Genomic DNA, 20,255 nt, shown 5'->3' with positions numbered 1-20,255 from the left:
ATCGCTTTTTTATGAATTTTTTTTATGATATAAAAAGTGACCAAAAATATGCCATTTTGGACTTTGGAATTTTTTTGCGTATACGCCATTGACTGTGCGGTTTAATTAACAATATATTTTTATAATTTGGACATTTCCGCACGCGGCGATATCACATGTTTATTTTTATTTACACAGTTTGTTTTTGTTTTTTTTACGGGAAAAAGTGGGTGATTCAAACTTTTATTAGGGAACGGGTTAAATGATCTTAACTTTTTTTTTTTTTCACTCTTTTTTTTTTTTTTTTTTTTAGGGGGCTATAACACTGCACACACTGATCTTTTACATTGATCAATGGTTTCTCATAGGAAACCATTGATCAATGATTCTGCCGCTTGACAACTGCTCATGCCTGGATCTCAGGCACTGAGCAGTCATTCAGCGATCGGACACCAGGAGGCAGGTAAGGGGACCCTCCTGCTGTCCTACAGCTGTTCGGGATGCCGCGATTTCACCGTGGCGATCCCGAACAGCCCCCTGAGCTAACCGGCATTCGTTTTCTTTCACTTTAGACGCTGCATTTAACTTTGAATGCCGCGTCTAAAGGGTTAATAGTGTGCGGCACTGCGATCAGTGCTACGCGCTATTAGCCACAGGTCCTGGCCGTTGTCAGAGGCAGGGCCTGACCCGCTATGCCGCGCTATAGAAAAGGAGTGGGCGAAGGGCGTAAAGGAAAGCCCTCTGTGCCCAATAGGTTAAAGGAATCCTATGAACAAGTAGGCCAGTATAGCAAAGTGGAATAAAGTTCCTTACAGCTAGGCACCCTAGTTAAGGAAAACATATTAAATGTATATAGATATGCCATGGGCTAGGACCCTATCTATTTACATGTAATACATCTTCCTTAGACTAGGTTCATACTACGTTTTTGCAATACAGTTCCCGTATCAGGTTTTTGATAAAAAACGGATTCCTCAAAACCTGACTAAACTGTATCAAAACGTGTGTACAAATTTTAATCCCTATACGGTTTGAAAAATGATGGCTGGTTGCATCCGTATCCTGACCAAAAACCATGGTAAGCTACGGTTTTGGGTACGGGAAAAAAAACCTGACAAAACCGTATAGGATCCAAAAGGGACACATCCGGATGAATCTTTTGGCATATGGTTTTCAATGGAGAGTCAATGCATACGGTTTTCAATAAGGTTCTGTACGGTTTTCAAATTGAAAACTTATACGGGAACTGTATTGCAAAAACGTGGTGTGGACCCAGCCTTAGCTAAGGAGCTTTATTCCACTTTGCTATAACGGCCTTCTTGTTGACAGATTCCCTTTTAAAGCGTACCTTTAACAATCGACCTGGAGGCAGGATATCTGTTTAAAATTCTCTGCAACTTCTGAGCCCGGCACTATTACAATCTACAGATGTATTTGGCAGAAGTCCCATGCAAGCCTATAGGACATGTCTCTGGCTCAGAGGTTGCCACCAGGACTGGAAGTGGATTTTGAGACATGCTTTAGTTCTGTATTCCTAATATCTCATTTCTCCTTTTAGAACATGGTATCCAGTTTTCGAGTGTCAGAACTGCAAGTACTCTTGGGCTTTGCTGGCCGCAACAAAAGTGGGCGCAAACACGACCTCCTCATGAGAGCACTTCACCTTCTGAAGAACGGATGCAGCCCTGCTGTTCAGATTAAAATCAAAGAGCTCTATAGGAGGAGGTTTCCTCGGACATTAGACACAGTTCCAGGCCTCTCATCCATCAGATCGAACATCTTCAACTTGGATAGCAACTCCTCAGTAGATTCAGACCTCGCTGTGGCTGGAATCCACTCCTTACCTTCCACTTCTGTAGCTCCGCACTCTCCTGCATCCCCTCTTGGTACAGTACTCCTACAGGACACCAAGCCACATTTTGACTTGCAGCAACTTTCTCCCCCAATCCCACCTGTCCATCCAGATGTTCATCTCCGAAGTCTTCCCTTCTATGATGTTCTTGATGTGCTCATCAAACCGACCAGTCTGGGTAAGAGTGTGGAGATTCAGTGGGATTACTTGGTGTCTGGCTCACTAAACATTAATTATGATACATGATAGTAGGAAAGGTCTTATGAGTGGTGTCTATATAGTCTGCCTATTATGATATCAAGACACCCTGAAAGTTGCTGCTGTGTGTCACTGAGCTTGAAGGCGTTCACAGCAGTCAGAAAGTACCAGTATACATGTGGTGCTTTCTAGCCAATTACAAAACAGGTAATTCCGCTTATAATTTGGCTAAACTGTATCATATAACAAGATAACAAGATGGCTGAAAAGATCTAAAATTGTAGAACAGTGTTTCCCAAACGCGGTCCTCAAGTACCTCCAACAGGTCATGAATTCTGGATTTCCTTAGTCTTTCACATGTGATATAATTATGGTCAGTGAATCAGGCATCACCACAGTTATATCACCTGTGAAAGACTAAGGAAATCCAGAAAACATGACCTGTTGGGGGTGCTTGAGGACCGCGTTTGGGAAACACTGTTGTAGAAAATGTGATGTCAGGTTCTCTCTTATGGATTCCCATTGTAATTGTCCATGCTGGAGTCCTTCTTAGCTTGTTTTTTTTTCCTCCATTGGTTCTTAAATGGGCACTGTCAGATTCCAAAACTTCTTTTTATGTTGTACATCTTGGCAAAACATTAACCTTTCTAATATACTTCATAAGAAAATTTTCTTTTTCATAGAAATCACAGCTTTGTCCGAGCTGAAGCACAGGCATGGACAAAGTCCAGTAAGTGAGGGTGGGCTAGTACTCCTCTGTGCTCTCTCCTGTCTGATAGTACTCCTCTGTGCTCTCTCCTGTCTGATAGCACTCCTCTGTGCTCCCTCCTGTCTGATATTACTCCTCTGTGCTCTCTCCTGTCTGATAGTACTCCTCTGTGCTCTCCCCTGTCTGATAGCACTCCTCTGTGCTCTCCCCTGTCTGATAGCACTCCTCTGTGCTCTCCCCTGTCTGATAGCACTCCTCTGTGCTCTCCCCTGTCTGATAGCACTCCTCTGTGCTCTCCCCTGTCTGATAGCACTCCTCTGTGCTCTCCCCTGTCTGATAGCACTCCTCTGTGCTCTCTCCTGTCTGATAGCACTCCTCTGTGCTCTCCCCTGTCTGATAGGACTCCTCTGTGCTCTCTCCTGTCTGATAGCACTCTTCTGTGGTCTCTCCTGTCTGATAGCACTCCTCTGTGCTCTCTCCTGTCTGATAGCACTCCTCTGGTCTCTCTTTTGTCTGATAGGACTCCTCTGTGCTCTCTCCTGTCTGATAGCACTCCTCTGTGCTCTCCCCTGTCTGATAGCACTCCTCTGTGCTCTCCCCTGTCTGATAGCACTCCTCTGTGCTCTCCCCTGTCTGATAGCACTCCTCTGTGCTCTCTCCTGTCTGATAGCACTCCTCTGTGCTCTCCCCTGTCTGATAGGACTCCTCTGTGCTCTCTCCTGTCTGATAGCACTCCTCTGTGCTCTCTCCTGTCTGATAGCACTCCTCTGTGCTCTCTCCTGTCTGATAGCACTCCTCTGGTCTCTCTTTTGTCTGATAGGACTCCTCTGTGCTCTCTCCTGTCTGATAGGACTCCTCTGTGCTCTCTCCTGTCTGATAGGACTCCTCTGTGCTCTCTCCTGTCCTATTGAGTGCTAGCCAACCCTCACCATGCTTGGACAAAGCCTTGATTTTATAGGCCACGATTTCTATAAAAAGGAAATATATATATATAAAAAAAAATTCTGTTTAGTACAGTAATAGAAAACTTTATATAAATGGGGTATCATTTTGTTCGTATTGACCTACAGAATAAAGATAACATGCCATTTTTACCATGAATTGCACTGTGCAATTTCCCCCCACAATTTTCTTTGTTTTTGTTATGCCGTACATTTTATGGTAAAATAAAAAGTATGATTACAAAGTACATTTGTTGTATTCCAGTTCACAACAGTATGCAACGGTTTCAAGAGAAATTCTTTATCTTTGCGTTGACTCCTCAGCAAGTGCGTGAAATATGCATTTCCAGGTAGTACCTTTTATTGTTTTCTCTGTTTATTGCTTGTCTGCTCAGCCGCATACTGTTAAAGGGGTATTCTGTGCTTGACAACAAATCTGCGGTGGACTCCTGAGGCCAGTAATTATCTGCAGAAGTGCTGTATACATTGTACAGAGTCATTACTGGGAACTTCTACTTGGGGCTCCAGAGTAACGTCATTGTTGGAATAGAAGTGACCAGGGGGGTAGTATATTTTTTTCCTTCCAGTCTCCCCCTGCAAATGTGTTGACAAGTTTAAGAATATCCCCTTAATATGAGGATATGCTAGGTGATATCATGTACAATATAGAAGTGAAAGCAAAAAATGGGGTTTTGTTGTGTTGAATAGAGTGCAGCAGTTGCTGCCATTCCACAGTGCTCAATCTACCTGTTTCTCTGGAACATCGTATTTCGTTTGTGTGTGAAAAGGTTCAAATAAAAGACCAAATGTTTCATGTTACATTATGGTTAATACATTTTTCTGAGAATCAAGCCTTCAAGTGCCATCTTTATTATTCAGTATAAGGGTAAGGTCACATGTAACAGATCCGCCGGTGACCCGACCCTATGGTGTGCCTCCAGCTGCACCCCCCCCCCCTTACCTTGTTGCAGCACTCGAAGGAAGTGTATTCACAGACATCGCGGAGCAGCAGCTGTACACTGCGCATGATCTTTACCTGACCAAAATCTGTCCTGCCGTTCTGTAGATAAGGCTATAAATGCATTTATGCTAATTTGCAGAAACAAAGGGGGTGTTTTCATTGCTTTGTTAGTAATGATAATGCCGCCATCTCCCTCCGGTCCAACTTGCCCTGCATCAATATTTACCTGCTTTCTGTGTGGCAAGCCTGGCACGTACACTGTGGCCACTACACAAGCAATGACACAGCTCCAGAATCAGCTTGTCATACATACGTGCATAGCACTGGAACAAAGTCAAATCTCAATATCAACTCTGATTGGGTAAATATCCAATAGGGCCAGAGCCAGGTTTGGGGGAGTCTGTTGTTTGGGGGGGGGGGCAGAAGAGAAGTGAGAGGGATATGAAGAAAAAGCAGAGTCACGGTCAAACTATTTGGTTAGCTGGCCAGATTTTGGTCTGGTGAAGATCATAAGAAATGGTCACCCACCCTATAATCCTGTTTATTCAGGTTAGTGGGGGTGTCTTTTATCTTTAATACATTAATGACCTTCTAGAGGTTATAAATATTTGCAGATGACAAACTTCATAAAGTAATTAACAAAAAAAGAGGACAGTGCTTTATTACACATGAATCTGGATAGGTTGGAGGCTGGAGCTGAGAATTAGCAGGTGAGATTAACCACTTAGGGACCCAAGGCATACAGGTATGACCTGACGCCCTGGGAATTTCGGGGACCGAACCGGGATGCCTGCTGAGATCATTCCTGTGGCATCCCCTGCAAACCCCTGGGGGGGGTCCTGAGACCCCAGCCATGTCATCAAAAAATCGACAGTCAATCCAGACCGGCGATCTGTGGCTATTCCAGGTCATATGGGTCTCTGATGACCCGTAAAATAAGGGGGATCGGGGGTGTCCAATAGCGACCGACCAATAACAGATCGGGTGTGTGTGTGTGTTAAAGCTCAATTCCCCGCTCTGCACACGACTGTTGTCCTGGCAAAGCGGGGGAACCGGTGGTGACCGGCGCCGGAGGTCACTTACCATCAGCAATCGACAGCGGGCGGCGATGAGATGCGGCTCCCTGGTGCGTGATCCTACGGAAGCCGGTGAGTAGTTGCCTAGCAACATGCGGAGGGCTACAATTTGGAGACCACTATACAGTGGTCTCTAAACTGTAGCCCTCCAAATTTTGCAAAACTACAACTCCCAGCATGCCCAGACAGCAGTTTGCTGTCTGGGCATGCTGGGATTTGTAGTTTTGCAACATCTGGAGGGCTACAGTTTGGAGATCACTGTGCGGAGGTTTCTAAACCGTGGCCCTCTAAATCTTGCAAAACTACAACTCCCAGCATGCACAAACAACAAAGGGCTGTCTCGCCATGCTGAGAGTTGTAGTTGCGTACCTCCAGTTGTTGCACAACTACATCCCCAGCATTCCCTTCGGCGATCAGTACATGCTGGGAGTTGTAGTTTTGCAACAGCTGGAGGCACACTGGTTGGAAAATACTGAGTTAGGTAACAGAACCTAACTGAAGGTTTTCCAATCAGTGTGCTTCCAGCTGTTGCAAAAGTACAACTCCCAGCATGCAATGTCTTTCAGTGCATGCTTGGAGTTGTAGTTTTGCAACAGCTGGAGATTTCCCCCCCCCCCCCCCCCCCCCCCAATGTGAATGTCCAGGGTACATTCACACAGGCGGGTACAGTGAGTTTCCTGCTTCAAGTTTGAGCTGTGGCAAATTTTCCTCCGCAGCGCAAACTCCTAGTGGGAAACTCACTTTAAACCCCTGCCAGTGCACCCTAAAAACACTACACTACACTACCCTACACTAACCCAAAATAAAGTGTAAAACACTACACACACATCCTTACACTGTCCCTACCCCAATAAAAATGAAAAACGGATCATACGGCAGCGTTTCCAAAATGGAGCCTCTAGCTGTTGCAAAACAACAACTCCCGGCATTTCCGGACAGCCACTGACTGTCCAGGCATGCTGGGAGTTTAGCAACAGCTGGAGGCACCCTTTTTGGGAATCACTGGCGTAGAATACCCCTATGTCCACCCCTATGCAATCCCTAATTTAGTTCTCAAATACGCATGGCGCTCTCTCACTTCGGAGCCCTGTCGTATTTCAAGGAAACAGTTTAGGGCCACTTATGGGGTATTTTGGTACTCTGGAAAAATTGGGTTACAAATTTTGGGGGGCTTTTTCTCCTTTTACCCCTTATGAAAAGGAAAAGTTGGGGTCTACACCAGCCTGTTAGTGTAAAAAAATTAAATTTTTTACACTAAAATGCTGGTGTTGCCCCATTCTTTTGATTTTCACAAGAGGTAAAAGGAAAAAAAGACCCCCAAAATTTGTAACGCAATTTCTCCTGAGTACTGAAATACCCCATATGTGGGCGTAAAATGCTCTGCGGGCGCACAACAAGACTCAGGAGTGAGAACGCACTATGTACATTTGAGGCCTAAATTGGTGATTTACACAGGGGTGGCTGATTTTACAGCGGTTCTGACATAAACGCAAAAAAAATACCCACATGTGACCCCATTTTGGAATCTACACCCCTCACAGAACGTAACAAGGGGTATAGTGAGCCTTAACACCCCACAGGTGTTTGACGAATTTTCGTAAAATTTGTATGGAAAAAAGAAAAAAATAATTTAACTATAATGCTGTTTCCCAAAATGTTTCATTTTTACAAGGGAAAATAGGAAAAAAGACCCCCAAAATTTGTAACCCCATTTCTTCTGAGTAAGAACATACTCCATGTGTGGATGTAAAGTGCTCTGCGGGTGAACTACAATGCTCAGAAGAGAGGGAGCGTCATTGGGCTTTTGGAGAGAAAATTTGTCAGGAATTGAAGGCCACGTGTGTTTACAAAGCCCTCATGGTGCCAGAACAATGCACCCCCCCCCACACACACACACACACGTGACCCCATTTTGGAAACTACACCCCTCATGTAATGTAATAAGGGGTGCAGTGAGCATTTATGCCCCACAGGTGTCTGACAGATTTTGAAACAGTGGTCCGTGAAAATGAAACGCCAGTGGGGGGTGTAAATGCTCACTGCACTCCTTATTAAAATCTGTGAGGGGTGTAGTTTCCAAAATGGGGTCACGTGTGTGTGTGTGTGTGTGTGTGTGCGTGCGTGCGTGTGTGTGGGGAGCATGCATTGTAGTGCGCCAGCAGAGCTTTTGACATCCACACATGGGGTATTTCTATACTCAGAAGAGATGATGTTACAATGGGGGGCATTTTATCCTATTACCCCTTGTAAAAATGTTAAATTTGGGTGGAAAAACAGCATTTTAGTGGAAAAAAAAAAAATCATTTACACATCTGACTTTAACGAAAAGTCGTCAAACACCTGTGGGGTATTAAGGGTCACTGTATCCCTTGTTACGTTCCTTGAGGGTCGTAGTTTCCCAAATAATATGCCATGTGTTTTTTTTTTTTTTGCTGTTCACCATAGGCGCTTCCATGGCCCCCAAAAACCATTTCAGCAAAACTTGCTTTCCAAAAGCCAAATGTGACTCCTTCTCTTCTGAACATTGTAGTTCGCCTGCAGTGCACTTGACGTCCACACATGGGGTATTTCCATACTCAGAAGAGATGGGGTTAAAAATTTTGCACCCACAGAGCACTTGACATACACATATGAGAGATTTGCTTACTCGAGAGAAATTGGGTTGTAAATTTTAGGGTAATTTCTCTCCTTTTTCCCCTTGTAAAAATTCTAAAACTGGGTCTACAAGAACATGCGAGTGTAAGAAATTAAGATTTTGCAAAAAATTTGGAAATTGCTGCTGAACTTTGAAGCCCTCTGATGTCTTCCAAAAGTAAAAACATTTCAACTTTATGATGCCAACATAAAGTAGGCATATTGTATTAGTGAATCAATATATAATTTATTTGGAATGTCTATTTTCCTTACAAGCAGAGCGCTTCAAAAAATAAAAAAAATAAAAAAAAATGCTACATTTTCACATTTTTCATAAAATTTTAGAATTTTTCACCAAGAAGTATCGACGGAAATCTACCACTAACATAAAGTAGAATATGTCACGAGAAAACAGTCTCGGAATCAGAATAAAAAGTAAAAGCATCCCAGAGTTATTAATGCTTAAAGTGACAGTGGCCAGATGTGCAAAAAAATGGCCGGGTCCTTAAAGGGGTACTCCGGTGAAAACCTTTTTTCTTTTAAATCAACTGGTGCCAGAAAGTTAAACATATTTGTAAATTACTTCTATTAAAAAATCTTAATCCTTCCTGTACTTATTAGCTGCTGAATACTACAGAGGAAATTATTTTCTTTTTGGAATTCTCTCTGATGACATCACGAGCACAGTGCTGTTTGCTGACGTCATTATAATAATAATTCTTTATTTATTGTTGTCCTTAGTGGGATTTGAACCCAAGGCCCCAGCACTGCAAGGCAGCAGTACTAACCACTGAGCCACCATGCTGCCCTTAGCATACATCTTACATCTGCTATGCTAAAATGGACAGAGATGTCAGCAGAGAGCACTGTGCTCGTGGTGTCATCAGTGTTCCAAAAATAAAGGAATTTCCTCTGTAGCATTCAGCAGCTATTAAGTACTGGAAGGATTAAAAAATTTTTATAGAAGTAATTTACAAATATGTTTAACTTTCTGGCACCCGTTGATTTAAAAGAAAAAAGGTTTTCACCGGAGTACCCCTTTAACCCTTTAAGGACCAAGCACGTATGAGTACGTCCCTGCACCCTGGGTCTTAAGGACCAGGCACGTACTCATACGTCCGTGGGAATTTCGGTCCCCGCCGGGCGGGGACCGGACCGGGGTGACTGCTGATATCGATCAGCAGTCATCCCGCGCAAATGCCCAGGGTGGTCATCAGACCCCCCCATGTTGTTGATCGACATGAATTCACACTTGCGATTTGCACGATTCCGGGTCATTACGGGTCTATGCTGACCCGGTGACCCGGAATATAAGGGGGATCGCGGATGTCTAAGACACCCACAATCCCCCTGAAGAGATAGGAGTGAGGTGGCAGGGGTGCCACCCCTCCTATCTCTGCTATTGGTGGTCTAGACGCGACCACCAATAGCAGATCGGGGGCGGGGGGGGTTAACGTTCATTTCCCCCGTTCTGCCCACCCACAATAGGCGGGGCAGAACGGGGAAACGACAGAGGACCGGCGCCGGAGTCCACCTACCGATCTGCAAAGGCTGCGGGCGACGATCGGCGGGCGGTGATGTCGTGCAGCAGGCTCCCTGGATCCGACGGAAGCCGGTAAGTTGCCTAGCAATATCTGGAGGGCTGCAGTCCGAGACCACTATACAGTGGTCTCTATACTGTAGCACTCCAGATGTTGCAAAACTACAACTCCCAGCATGCCCAGACAGCTGTTTGGGCATGCTGGGAGTTGTAGTTTTGCAACAGCTGGAGGGCTACAGTTTGAGACCACTATATGGTAGTCTCTGAACTATAGCCCTCCAGATCTTGCAAAACTACAACTCCTAGCATGCCCCCACAACTGTTTGCTCTCAGGGCATGCTGGGATTTGTAGTTTTGCAGCATCTGGAGGGCCACAGTTTGCAGTGGTCTCTATACTGTAGCTCTCCAGATGTTGCAAAACTGCAAATCCCAGCATGCACAGACAGCAAACAGCTGTCTCAGCATGCTGGGAGTTGTATTTGCGATCCCTCCAACTGTTGCATAACTACATCTCCCAGCATGCCCTTCGGTGATCAGTACATGCTGGGAGTTGTAGTTTTGCAACAGCTGGAGGCACACTGGTTGGAAAATATTGAGTTAGATAACAGAACCTAACTGAAGGTTTTCCAACCAGTGTGCCTCCAGCTGTTGCAAAAGTACAACTCCCAGCCTGCATGGTCTGTCAGTACATGCTGGGAGTTGTAGTTTTGAAACAGCTGGAGGTTCCCCCCCCCCATGTGAACGTACAGGGTACATTCACACGGGCAGGCTTACAGTAAGTTTTCTGCTTCAAGTATGAGCTGCGGCAAATTTTTCGCCGCAGCACAAACTCCTAGCAGGGAACTCCCTGTAAACCTCCGCCAGTGTGAATGTACCCTAAAAACACTACACTAACACAAAATAAAGTGTAAAACACTACATATACACCCCCTTACACTGTCCCCCCAATAAAAATTGAATACGTATTGTACGGCAGTGTTTCCAAAACGGAGCCTCCAGCTGTTGCAAAACAACAACTCCCAGCATTTCTGGACAGCCACTGACTGTCCAGGCATGCTGGGACTTTAGCAACAGCTGGAGGCACCCTTTTTGGGAATCACTGGCGTAGAATACCCCTATGTCCACCCCTATGCAATCCCTAATTTAGTCCTCAAATGCGCATGGCGCTCTCTCACTTCGGAGCCCTGTCATATTTCAAGGAAACAGTTTAGGGCCACATATGGGGTATCTCCGTACTCGGGAGAAATTACACTACAAATTTTGGGGGGCTTTTTCTCCTTTTACCCCTTATGAAATGGAAAAGTTGGGGTCTACACCAGCCTGTTAGTGTAAAAAAAAAAAAAATGTTTTTACACTAACATGCTGGTGTTGCCCATACTTTTTATTTTCACAAGAGGTAAAAGGAAAAAAAGACCCCCAAAACTTGTAACGCAATTTCTCCTGAGTATGGAAATACCCCAGATGTGGGCGCAAAATGCTCTGTGGGCGCACAACAAGGCTCAGGAGTGAGAGCGCACTATGTACATTTGAGGCCTAAATTGGTGATTTGCACAGGGGTGGCTAATTTTACAGCGGTTCTGACATAAACGCAAAAAAATTTATACCGACATGTGACCCCATTTTGGAAACTACACCCCTCACGGAATGTAACAAGGGGTATAGTGAGCCTTAACATCCCACAGGTGTTTTGACAAATTTTCGTTAAAGTTGGATGGGAAAATGAAAAAAAAAAAAATTTCACTAAAATGCTGGTGTTACCCTAAATTTTTTTCATTTTCACAAGGGAAAATAGGAAAAAAAGCCCCCCAAAATTTGTAACCCCATTTCTTCTGAGTAAGAACATACCCCAAATGTGGATGTAAAGTGCTCTGTTGGCGAACTACAATGCTCAGAAGAGAGGGAGCGCCATTGGGATTTTGAAGAGAAAATACTTTGGGGGGTGCAGTTTTTATAATGGGGTCTTTTATGGGGTATTTCTAATATGAAAACCCTTCAAATCCACTTCAAACCTGAACTGGCCCCTGAAAAATACTGAGTTTGAAAATTTTGTGAAAAATTGGAAAATTGCTGCTGAACTTTGAAGCCCTCTGGTGTCTTCCAAAAGTAAAAACTCATTAATTTTATGATGCAAACATAAAGTAGACATATTGTATATGTGAATAAAAAATTTATTATTTGGAATATCCATTTTCCTTACAAGCAGAGAGCTTCAAAGTTAGAAAAATGCCAAATTTTCAATTTTTTCATACATTTTGGGGATTTTTCACCAAGAAAGGATGCAAGTTACCACTAAAATTTACCACCATGTTAAAGTAGAATATGTCACGAAAAAACTGTCTCAGAATCAGAATGATAACTAAAAACATTCCAGAGTTATTAATTTTTAAAGTGACAGTGGTCAGATGTGCAAAAAACGCTCTGGTCCTAAGGTGTAAAATGGCCTGGTCCTTAAGGGGTTAAGGTGAAAATGGGCTCCGTCCCATAAAATATTCTGCATGAGTTATCTCCTTTAATAACAAATGCCCGGGCTGACAGAATATAAAACAACAAACGAAAGTCACCTGCCTGCCTCTGTGTCTGGCTGGTATTACCGCTTCAGCACCCCACTGCCGTCTTCTTCCTCGTGTCCCGTGGTAAACGAGTCTTACTGTGGCTCAGCTAATTGCTGGCAATAGACGGAGTGGCAGTGTGATGCATTAAGCCCTGTCAGTTTTTTTTTTTTTTTTTTGCAAAAAGAACTCGTAAATAATCAGAAAAAAGGGCACTTCAGAATAAAAAAAAAATGCTAAATAAATAATATACTGTCATAGATTAGAAATGTGCTAATTTATATGTTGGAGTATAAATAAAAATTACTAAGACGTCCTAAAATTGAAACGTTAGTACACTAAGTTATGGTTAGACCGGAACTGTATTTATTCATTTATGGTCCCAAGAGGGTCCCCCACCGTAGCATCCATATGTCCCTATAATAGTGTTCTGGTTACACTAGCAGAGCAGTGTTCCCCAACCTGGATGCCTCCAGATGTTGCAAAGCTACAACTCCCAGCATGCCGGGATAGTCAATGGCTGTCCGGGCATGCTGGGAGTTATAGTTTTGCAACACCTGGAGGCACCCTGGTTGGGAAACACGGAGTCAGAGAGTAGTAATGCATTCAATGTGTGTAGGTATATGTCTACATCCTGTAAAACCTGTGTCCGTTCTCTCTTCTTTTCACAGGGATTATATGCCAGGAGGACGAAGAGATTATTCTGTGCAAGTTCAGCTGAGGTACAGCCATGTTTTGTTTTAGGAAGAATGAGGGGAATTTAACAGTCTGCTTTTTTTAGGTCAAAATTTATCGCAGGAAAAGTCGCAGCCTGGCCCTGTGCGACATTTCATTTAGACCTTTTACATTTGCAGACCATGAAGTGTATGTATTTAGAGTACGATGTGCAGTGGTCTCTAATGTATCATGTGTGACTTTTTTTGAAACGTTTCACATAAGTCGCACGGGCCTGATTTAGAAATTAAAGGGGTATTCCAGGCAAAACCTTTTTTTTATATATATCAACTGGCTCCGGAAAGTTAAACAGATTTGTAAATTACTTCTATTAAAAAATCTTAATCCTTCCAATAGTTATTAGCTTCTGAAGTTTTCTTTCTAACTGCTCAATGATGATGTCACGTCCCGGGAGCTGTGCATGATGGGAGAATATCCCCATAGGAACGTGAGTCATCAGAGAGCAGTTAGACAGAAAACAACAACTCAACTTCAGAAGCTAATAACTATTGGAAGGATTAAGATTTTTTAATAGAAGTAATTTACAAATCTGTTTAACTTTCCGGAGCCAGTTGATATATAAAAAAAAGTTTTGGACTGGAATACCCCTTTAATGCTCTGTGCTGAATCCTCACTGATTTTTGTATTCTTTTCTTTCCGTTGAGAACAGGTTGTGTTTGGCAGAGACCAGTTGTCCTCAGGAGGATAACTATCCCAGCAGCCTTTGTATTAAAGTCAATGGGAAGCTCTTTCCGTTGCCGGTGAGTTACTGAATGGATCTTGGGAATTGCATTAAGATTGATCTTCATTACAGTTGCTCTCCAAAGAAAGGATCAGTGAGAACAATCTTTATAGGGGATTTATTCAGCTAATGTGTTCCCTGACGAAGCGGGTAGCGAAACGGCGTAGGGGTTGTGGGTGATCCTCTTTGTGAGTATAACGCGGTGATTGTGGATGTCTTGTGGGAGCCTTGCCAAAAACATTTTTTCTTCCTCCTTCCCCTCAGTGGGAATGGCTTATACTTCATTGTAACAACATTTATGCCTGAGTATAACTGTCTCTCATTTTCAGGCTCTATGTGAGGACACTGTTGCCTCTTGTTTCCCAGGCTCCCATAGCACACCTTGTGATCATCTGTTTACGTTGTCTCTCTCCTCCTAGTTCACATTATGTTTGCATTTGCCTGTTCTATGTATGCACACTGTGACAGTGATTTCACTGCCTTATATATGCTTTACTGATGGTGGCAATTTTCTAGGAGCATATCCTATTGGATCCTCACATATTTTTCTGGCTATTGCTGATCTTCACTATTTATGTATTTTATTTATTCTATATGGTTAATTACATTTTGTTACTTTATTTACTCTTTTGTTTGGCGCAATTTTTGATAGGAGACAATACTAAAGTGTTTAGCACCAAACGCAATTCACTTTTCTGATTGAAAAGCAACTTTGGTCATATATCTTTGGTTGTACTGAGATCTTGGAAACAGTGAGGAATAGATTGTCAGTACCCTGCATGGCCATAGATATGTATACACACCTCATGTGCTCAATGCCGTCATTCCACGGCAATCCCTGTTCTTCGGTATTGCCATGGTGCACGGGTTGTTTGTTCCCAAGAACACCCCATTCCCAAACCCAAAGTGCGCGGTGCTCCACTCTGCAGAGGATCGGCACAGGGTAAAAGTTGTTTAATAGGAGGATGCCGGCCGGACGTCACTGTGCATGGGGGGTGGGGCTTGGAAATGTGCACCGAGTAGGTCATTTTCATGTACCGAAGAACTTGGATTGTGGTTGAACAGAGTGAGGACCGGTAAGTATCATTGTCTTCCGTGTTACCTGCACTACAAGCCTGTACAACAGGTTAGTGCAAGTGATACTGATGACAAATTCCCTTTAATGATACCAGAGTAATGAGATTGGTTTAATATACTGATCTTTTTGTCTGTGGAGACGTCACACAGTTGAACCATCTTGAAATTCCACCTATAATGTTCAATCTGTTTTTTTTTCCCCCTTGACAACTAGCTCCAGACTCCTCTATTAACATCAAAAGATAATAGTAGAGACTGGGCTGATAGCTAATGTTGCACGTCTTATATGGCTCTAGCTTAGTGTTTCATAACCATTGTGCCTTCATCTGTTGAAAAGTTACAACTCCCAGCATGCCTGGACAGCCTGTTACTGTAACTAAGGTCTCATTCACATCAGTGCAGGAGCTCTGTTTGCTAAATCTGTCAATATAGTGGGGCATGAGTGGACAAAAGAAAAATGTTGCAAGAAGTAATTATTTTTTTTCGACGATCACATCCTGCATAACAACTGACACCAGACAGATCCAGTTATAGTCAATGGGGTCTGTAGAGATTCGATGGTGTCCGTTGTGCAACTGACCATTCAGCTCATTTTTCGCTATTGAAGCTTGTTTTGCTCTTCCAGGGTTGTGCCCCACCTCCAAAAAATGGTGTTGAACAGAAACGACCAGGGCGCCCACTGAACATCACCTCTCTGGTTCGCCTGTCGTCTGCTGTCCCAAACCAAGTCTCTATCTCTTGGGCTTCAGAGATTGGAAAGGTGGGTGAGTTCCTAACACCATAACTTACTGATTGGGTGGTCATAATAAATACTCAATTTCCCTTCTTAAACCCACATTAAAATATTTTCTCTTTCTTCACTGATTTTTCTTTTTCTTTTTTGCTGTAGAATTACTCTATGTCTGTGTACCTGGTCCGGCAACTGACGTCTGCGGTGTTATTACAGAAGCTAAAGATAAAAGGCATCAGAAATCCAGACCATTCCAGGGCACTGAGTGAGTGTACGACATGCCATATCCAGTCTTGGACTTTCCATTCTGTATTGGCTGCTTCTGTGTCCATCATTATTCCAATATACTGGTTTTAGCTCCTTAAGAAAAAAGGCTGTAAATGTATGCCCTCTGCCCTCTCCCGGTTCATGAAGCGCTCTCAGCACTTCATAACTGCTTTATAGCAGCCTGGATCCACGGGTAATGCCGTACATCACCTATCGGGCTAATGTCTGGCACTAACCCTTTAGACTCTGCGATCAGAGTTGATTGCGGCATCTAAATGCAGTAAAAATCAGGGAGCTGATTGGGACCACTGTGAAAAAATTGCTAGGCCATAATGAACTTACAGCGCAGATGGATCCCCTTCTGTCCATATCCTCCTTTCATCCATGCGATCAGCGCTCCTTTACTGTAGGTAGTCATAATTTGGCACTGATAACACTGAACAATGCTGTGCCATGGCACAGCATTGTTCAGTGTATGCAATCTAAAGATTACATGTAATGGTCTCCTTTGATGACCTAAAAATAGTGAATAAAATATAAAAAAATAAAAAAATAAAAAAAAATTATTTTCATAAATGTGAAAAAGCCCCTTCCCTAATTTAAGTTTGTAGAACCCCACCCCTACTTTCCCAAATAAAATGATGTTAACATAAATTAACAACTTAAGAAAATACCAAAATTAAGAATTACCATTTTTTTGGTCCCTTCATACACCAGAAAAAAAATTGATAAAAAGAGATCAAAAAGTCCCATCAAAATAAAAACTTCAGATCACTGCACAAAGAATGAGCCCTCATATAGCCCCATATATGGAAAAATAAAAAAGCTATAGGGGTCAGAAGAGGGCAATTTAATGCATACTCATTTTGTAGAAAAAGTTATAAAATATAAAATAAAACAAAACTATACTGATATCAATTGGGTATTGTTGTAATCATTTGAACCTACAGAATAAGGATAACATGACATTTTTACGAAAAAATGCACTATGTTGATCCAAAACATCCCAAAATTTCCTTTTTTTTTATTAATTAAATTAATTTATTTTGCCCCAAAAATGTACACAAAGTACAATTGTTGGTGCAAAAAACAAGCCCTCATATGGGTTCTGTATGTGGAAGATGTAAATTGTCTATTAGAAGGCGAGGAAGAAAAAATGAAACATTCTGGTGTCCTTAAGGGGTTACCCTGATGGATCACCAGTTTTGACTACTAGAAGATGGTTTATAAAATCCTCAATAGATAGCGGTATTCACACTAGTACGTATGTATGTGTGTGTGTGTGTGTATATATGTATATATGTGTGTGTGTGTACATATATAATATTTCTCTATCGGCTCCATTGGGGGACACAGACAGTGGGTGTATCTTGCTGTCTCTAGGAGGTGTGACACTATGGTGATAAAAAAAAGTCAGCTCCTCCCAGCAGGATACACCCGCCTTCAGGCTCTGAGCTAGTCAGTTTAAGCTTAGTGTCTTAAGGAGGTGGATGTGGTCTGGGTTGCTCCAGACCAGGTATTCTAATTTTTTTGTTTTCCTAGTTAGGGACGTGTTAGTTTTTTATTCCTTTTCCTTTCTGTTTTCAGGTGGGGACTCGGGGACTGCGGTTCTCCGTTTCCCCATTGTGAGTGAGGGGGCACAGACATTGCGTATATGCACTGTTAACCCACCCTCGCCAATGGTCAGCGCTTGGGTGGTACCTCACGGGTCCGGGTCCCCCTATTTCTCTGCTCGCCTCGCTCGCGCATAGCAGCCAGGCGTGATGCAGTTAACTAATGCTGACTGAAGACTCCAGTAGGTGAGTTCTTCTGACTGAGGTAAGTACTTCTCCCCTTTTTCTCCACAGGTACGGACTCGCAGCAGCTGGGGCCCCCTTGTTTTGGCCCACCCTTTAGTTTTTTGGGGCTAACTTACAGGGCTGCACTTTATTACAGGCTGCACTTTATTTTTGGGGGAGCAGTGGCACCTGAAGGGGCTTCATATAGGGGGCACTTCACTTGTGTATGTGTGTGTGTGTGCTTGGGTGTCACGTCCATAGCACCTTATTCCGGCACTTCACTTGTGTGCGTGTGTGTGTTTAACTTGTCTCACAGCGCCTTATACGCGGTTGTCAGCCACGGCACTGTCCCGGGCTGGGCGCTCTCAGCGCCCGCTTAGTTTCACTTAGTGCGCTTTGGGCAAGGAGCGGGCGCCATGACAGTTCTCCCGGCCGGTCTGTGGCTCCGCCCACGGGGCTGAGAGAGCTCAGAGGCGCGAAGCTGCCTCCAATCAGTGCCGTGGGTGCGAATTTCAGTGGGAAGGGGGCATTTACTTAGTGCCTTGCTTCAGGCACGCCCCTCTCTTCCTATTGGCTGGCCTTTTTCTCTCTCTCTCTAGCTGCACAGAGCGAGTCTCCTCACTGCAGCTGACAGGGGACACAGACTAGGGTGAGAAAGTTCCTATCTCCCTTCTTTTCCCTCATTATGTCCGTACCCAGAGCTGTTCCTCCTGCTAAACAGAAATCTGGAACTTCAGTGACTTACTATCTCTGTAAGCACTGTAATACCAAAATGTCTGGCTCTGCTGAGCCCACTTGTCCTGCCTGCGCCACTGCTCCCCCAGACCCCCTGGTACCCCCTGATGCCCCTTCGGTCCCGGTGGATCCTGCCGCTCCCCCCAGCCTGGGTTTCTTCCCTGACCCAGTATATGGCTGACTTGAACAAAGTCTCCTGCTCGGTGGCTGAGGCCTCCCGGGAAGTGGTGTCCACCTTGAAGGGGTCCTCCCTGCGCAGGACCTCTGGAAGGGCTCGCTCCTCGTCTCCACATTCCTCACGCTCTCACAAGCGTCCTAGGGGTGCCTCGTCTGACTCTTCCAATGAGTCTTCAAGTAGACGTGAGTGTTTCCCTCGTGGGTCCCGCCCCCCCCTGTCATCTGGGCACAAACGTCCCTCCTCCAGAGGACATTCTCTGAGTCGCCGCTCTGCCACGCCAGAGCCGCGATCTCGGTCAGAGTCGCCCCCCTCCAGGACTGCCTCTACCCATTCTCATTCCCCTGGCGAACTGGTGGACGAGGCTTCCTAGCCGGCTTCTGACTCTGAGGACCGCCCGGACTTAATTGCAACGATTAACTCTTTGGTTACAGCCCTGAGAGACACCTTTCACTTTGACGACATTCTGGAGACCGCATGGAAACATCCAGACAAGAGGTTCCCGGGAATCAAGACAATTCAAGATCATTATCAATTTGACAAGGTCTTTGTCACTAAGGTGGTTTCTCCTCCCTCAGTGGACCCACCAGTTTCCCGGATCAATAAGGCGACTACACTGCCTCTGGCAGATGCCGCTGCCTTCAAGGATCCCACGGACAAGAAGGTAGAATCCTTAGCGAAGTTTGCCACGGAAGCTGCTGTCTCTTCTCTTCTTCCCATCTTCGCCTTTACATGGGTGTCCAAGGGCCTTTCGGATTGGTGCCAAAAGCTCCGTCAGGATATCTTAGCGGGATCCCCCCCGGAGGATCTATCTGCTTTGGCTCTCCAATGCTCTAAAGCCGGGGATTTTTTATGCGCAGCTTCCATGCAGGCAGCCCGTTGTTCTGCCTATGCTGTGGGTCATCTAGCGGCTCTCCGCCGCTCTATGTGGCTTAAGGCTTGGAATGCGGATGCCGCTTCCAAAAGATCTCTCACTGAGCTTCCCTTTACGGGTGGCCGTCTTTTTGGCAAACCCCTTGATGAGATTATCTCAGAGGCAACGGGAGGTAAGAGTTCCATGTTACCTCAAAATAAGGCTCGCCCTACGTCCCAAAGGAAGGCCTTTTCCTTTCGGTCCTTTCAGACCTCCAGCTCCAACAAGGGAGAAGAAGGCTCCCTCGTTCCGGGCTCACCCGTCTTGGAAGTCGGACTCCAACCGGTCCAGCCGTTTTGCGCCCAAATCAGGCAACCGCAAGCCCACTTCTGCATGAAGTGAGGCTCCCACCCGCGGTTTCTTCTCGGGTGGGAGGTCGTCTCTTACTTTTTCGAGACATTTGGACCTCTCACATTCAAGACTCTTGGGTCAGGGACGTGGTGTCCAACGGTTACCGGATCGAATTTGCATCCATTCCAAGGGATCGCTTTTTTTGATCCCGGGCCCCCCGGTCTCCTCCTCCTGGCGAAGCAGTTTCGAGCGGCTCTCCAGTCTCTTCTTCTCCAGGGGGTTATCGTTCCTGTTCCTTCAGGGGAACGTTTTCGGGGTTTCTATTCAAATCTTTTTGTGGTCCCCAAGAAGGTTCTGTGCGTCCAATTTTGGACCTCAAGCGTCTCAATCTTAA

At 44.5% G+C, this 20,255-nt stretch overlaps 1 protein-coding gene across 4 annotated transcripts in view; it reads left to right on the top strand.

The window, feature by feature from the left end:
* PIAS2 (protein inhibitor of activated STAT 2) overlaps window positions 1–20,255 on the top strand; it is a 47,410-nt gene that overhangs the window by 8,711 nt on the left and 18,444 nt on the right. For all 4 annotated transcript variants that reach the window (XM_056543339.1, XM_056543334.1, XM_056543324.1 and 1 more), the window contains exons 2-7: window positions 1,538–2,009; window positions 3,945–4,029; window positions 13,111–13,161; window positions 13,824–13,914; window positions 15,598–15,732; window positions 15,862–15,967. In XM_056543339.1, the coding sequence (XP_056399314.1) occupies window positions 1,538–2,009; window positions 3,945–4,029; window positions 13,111–13,161; window positions 13,824–13,914; window positions 15,598–15,732; window positions 15,862–15,967 (940 nt within the window). The remainder of the gene's footprint in view (window positions 1–1,537; window positions 2,010–3,944; window positions 4,030–13,110; window positions 13,162–13,823; window positions 13,915–15,597; window positions 15,733–15,861; window positions 15,968–20,255) is intronic.

Source organism: Hyla sarda, chromosome 1, assembly GCF_029499605.1.
Source record: "Hyla sarda isolate aHylSar1 chromosome 1, aHylSar1.hap1, whole genome shotgun sequence".
NCBI lineage: Eukaryota > Metazoa > Chordata > Amphibia > Anura > Hylidae > Hyla > Hyla sarda.
Note: the sequence above shows the minus strand (reverse complement) of the source record. Positions and strands in the feature narration are given on the sequence as shown.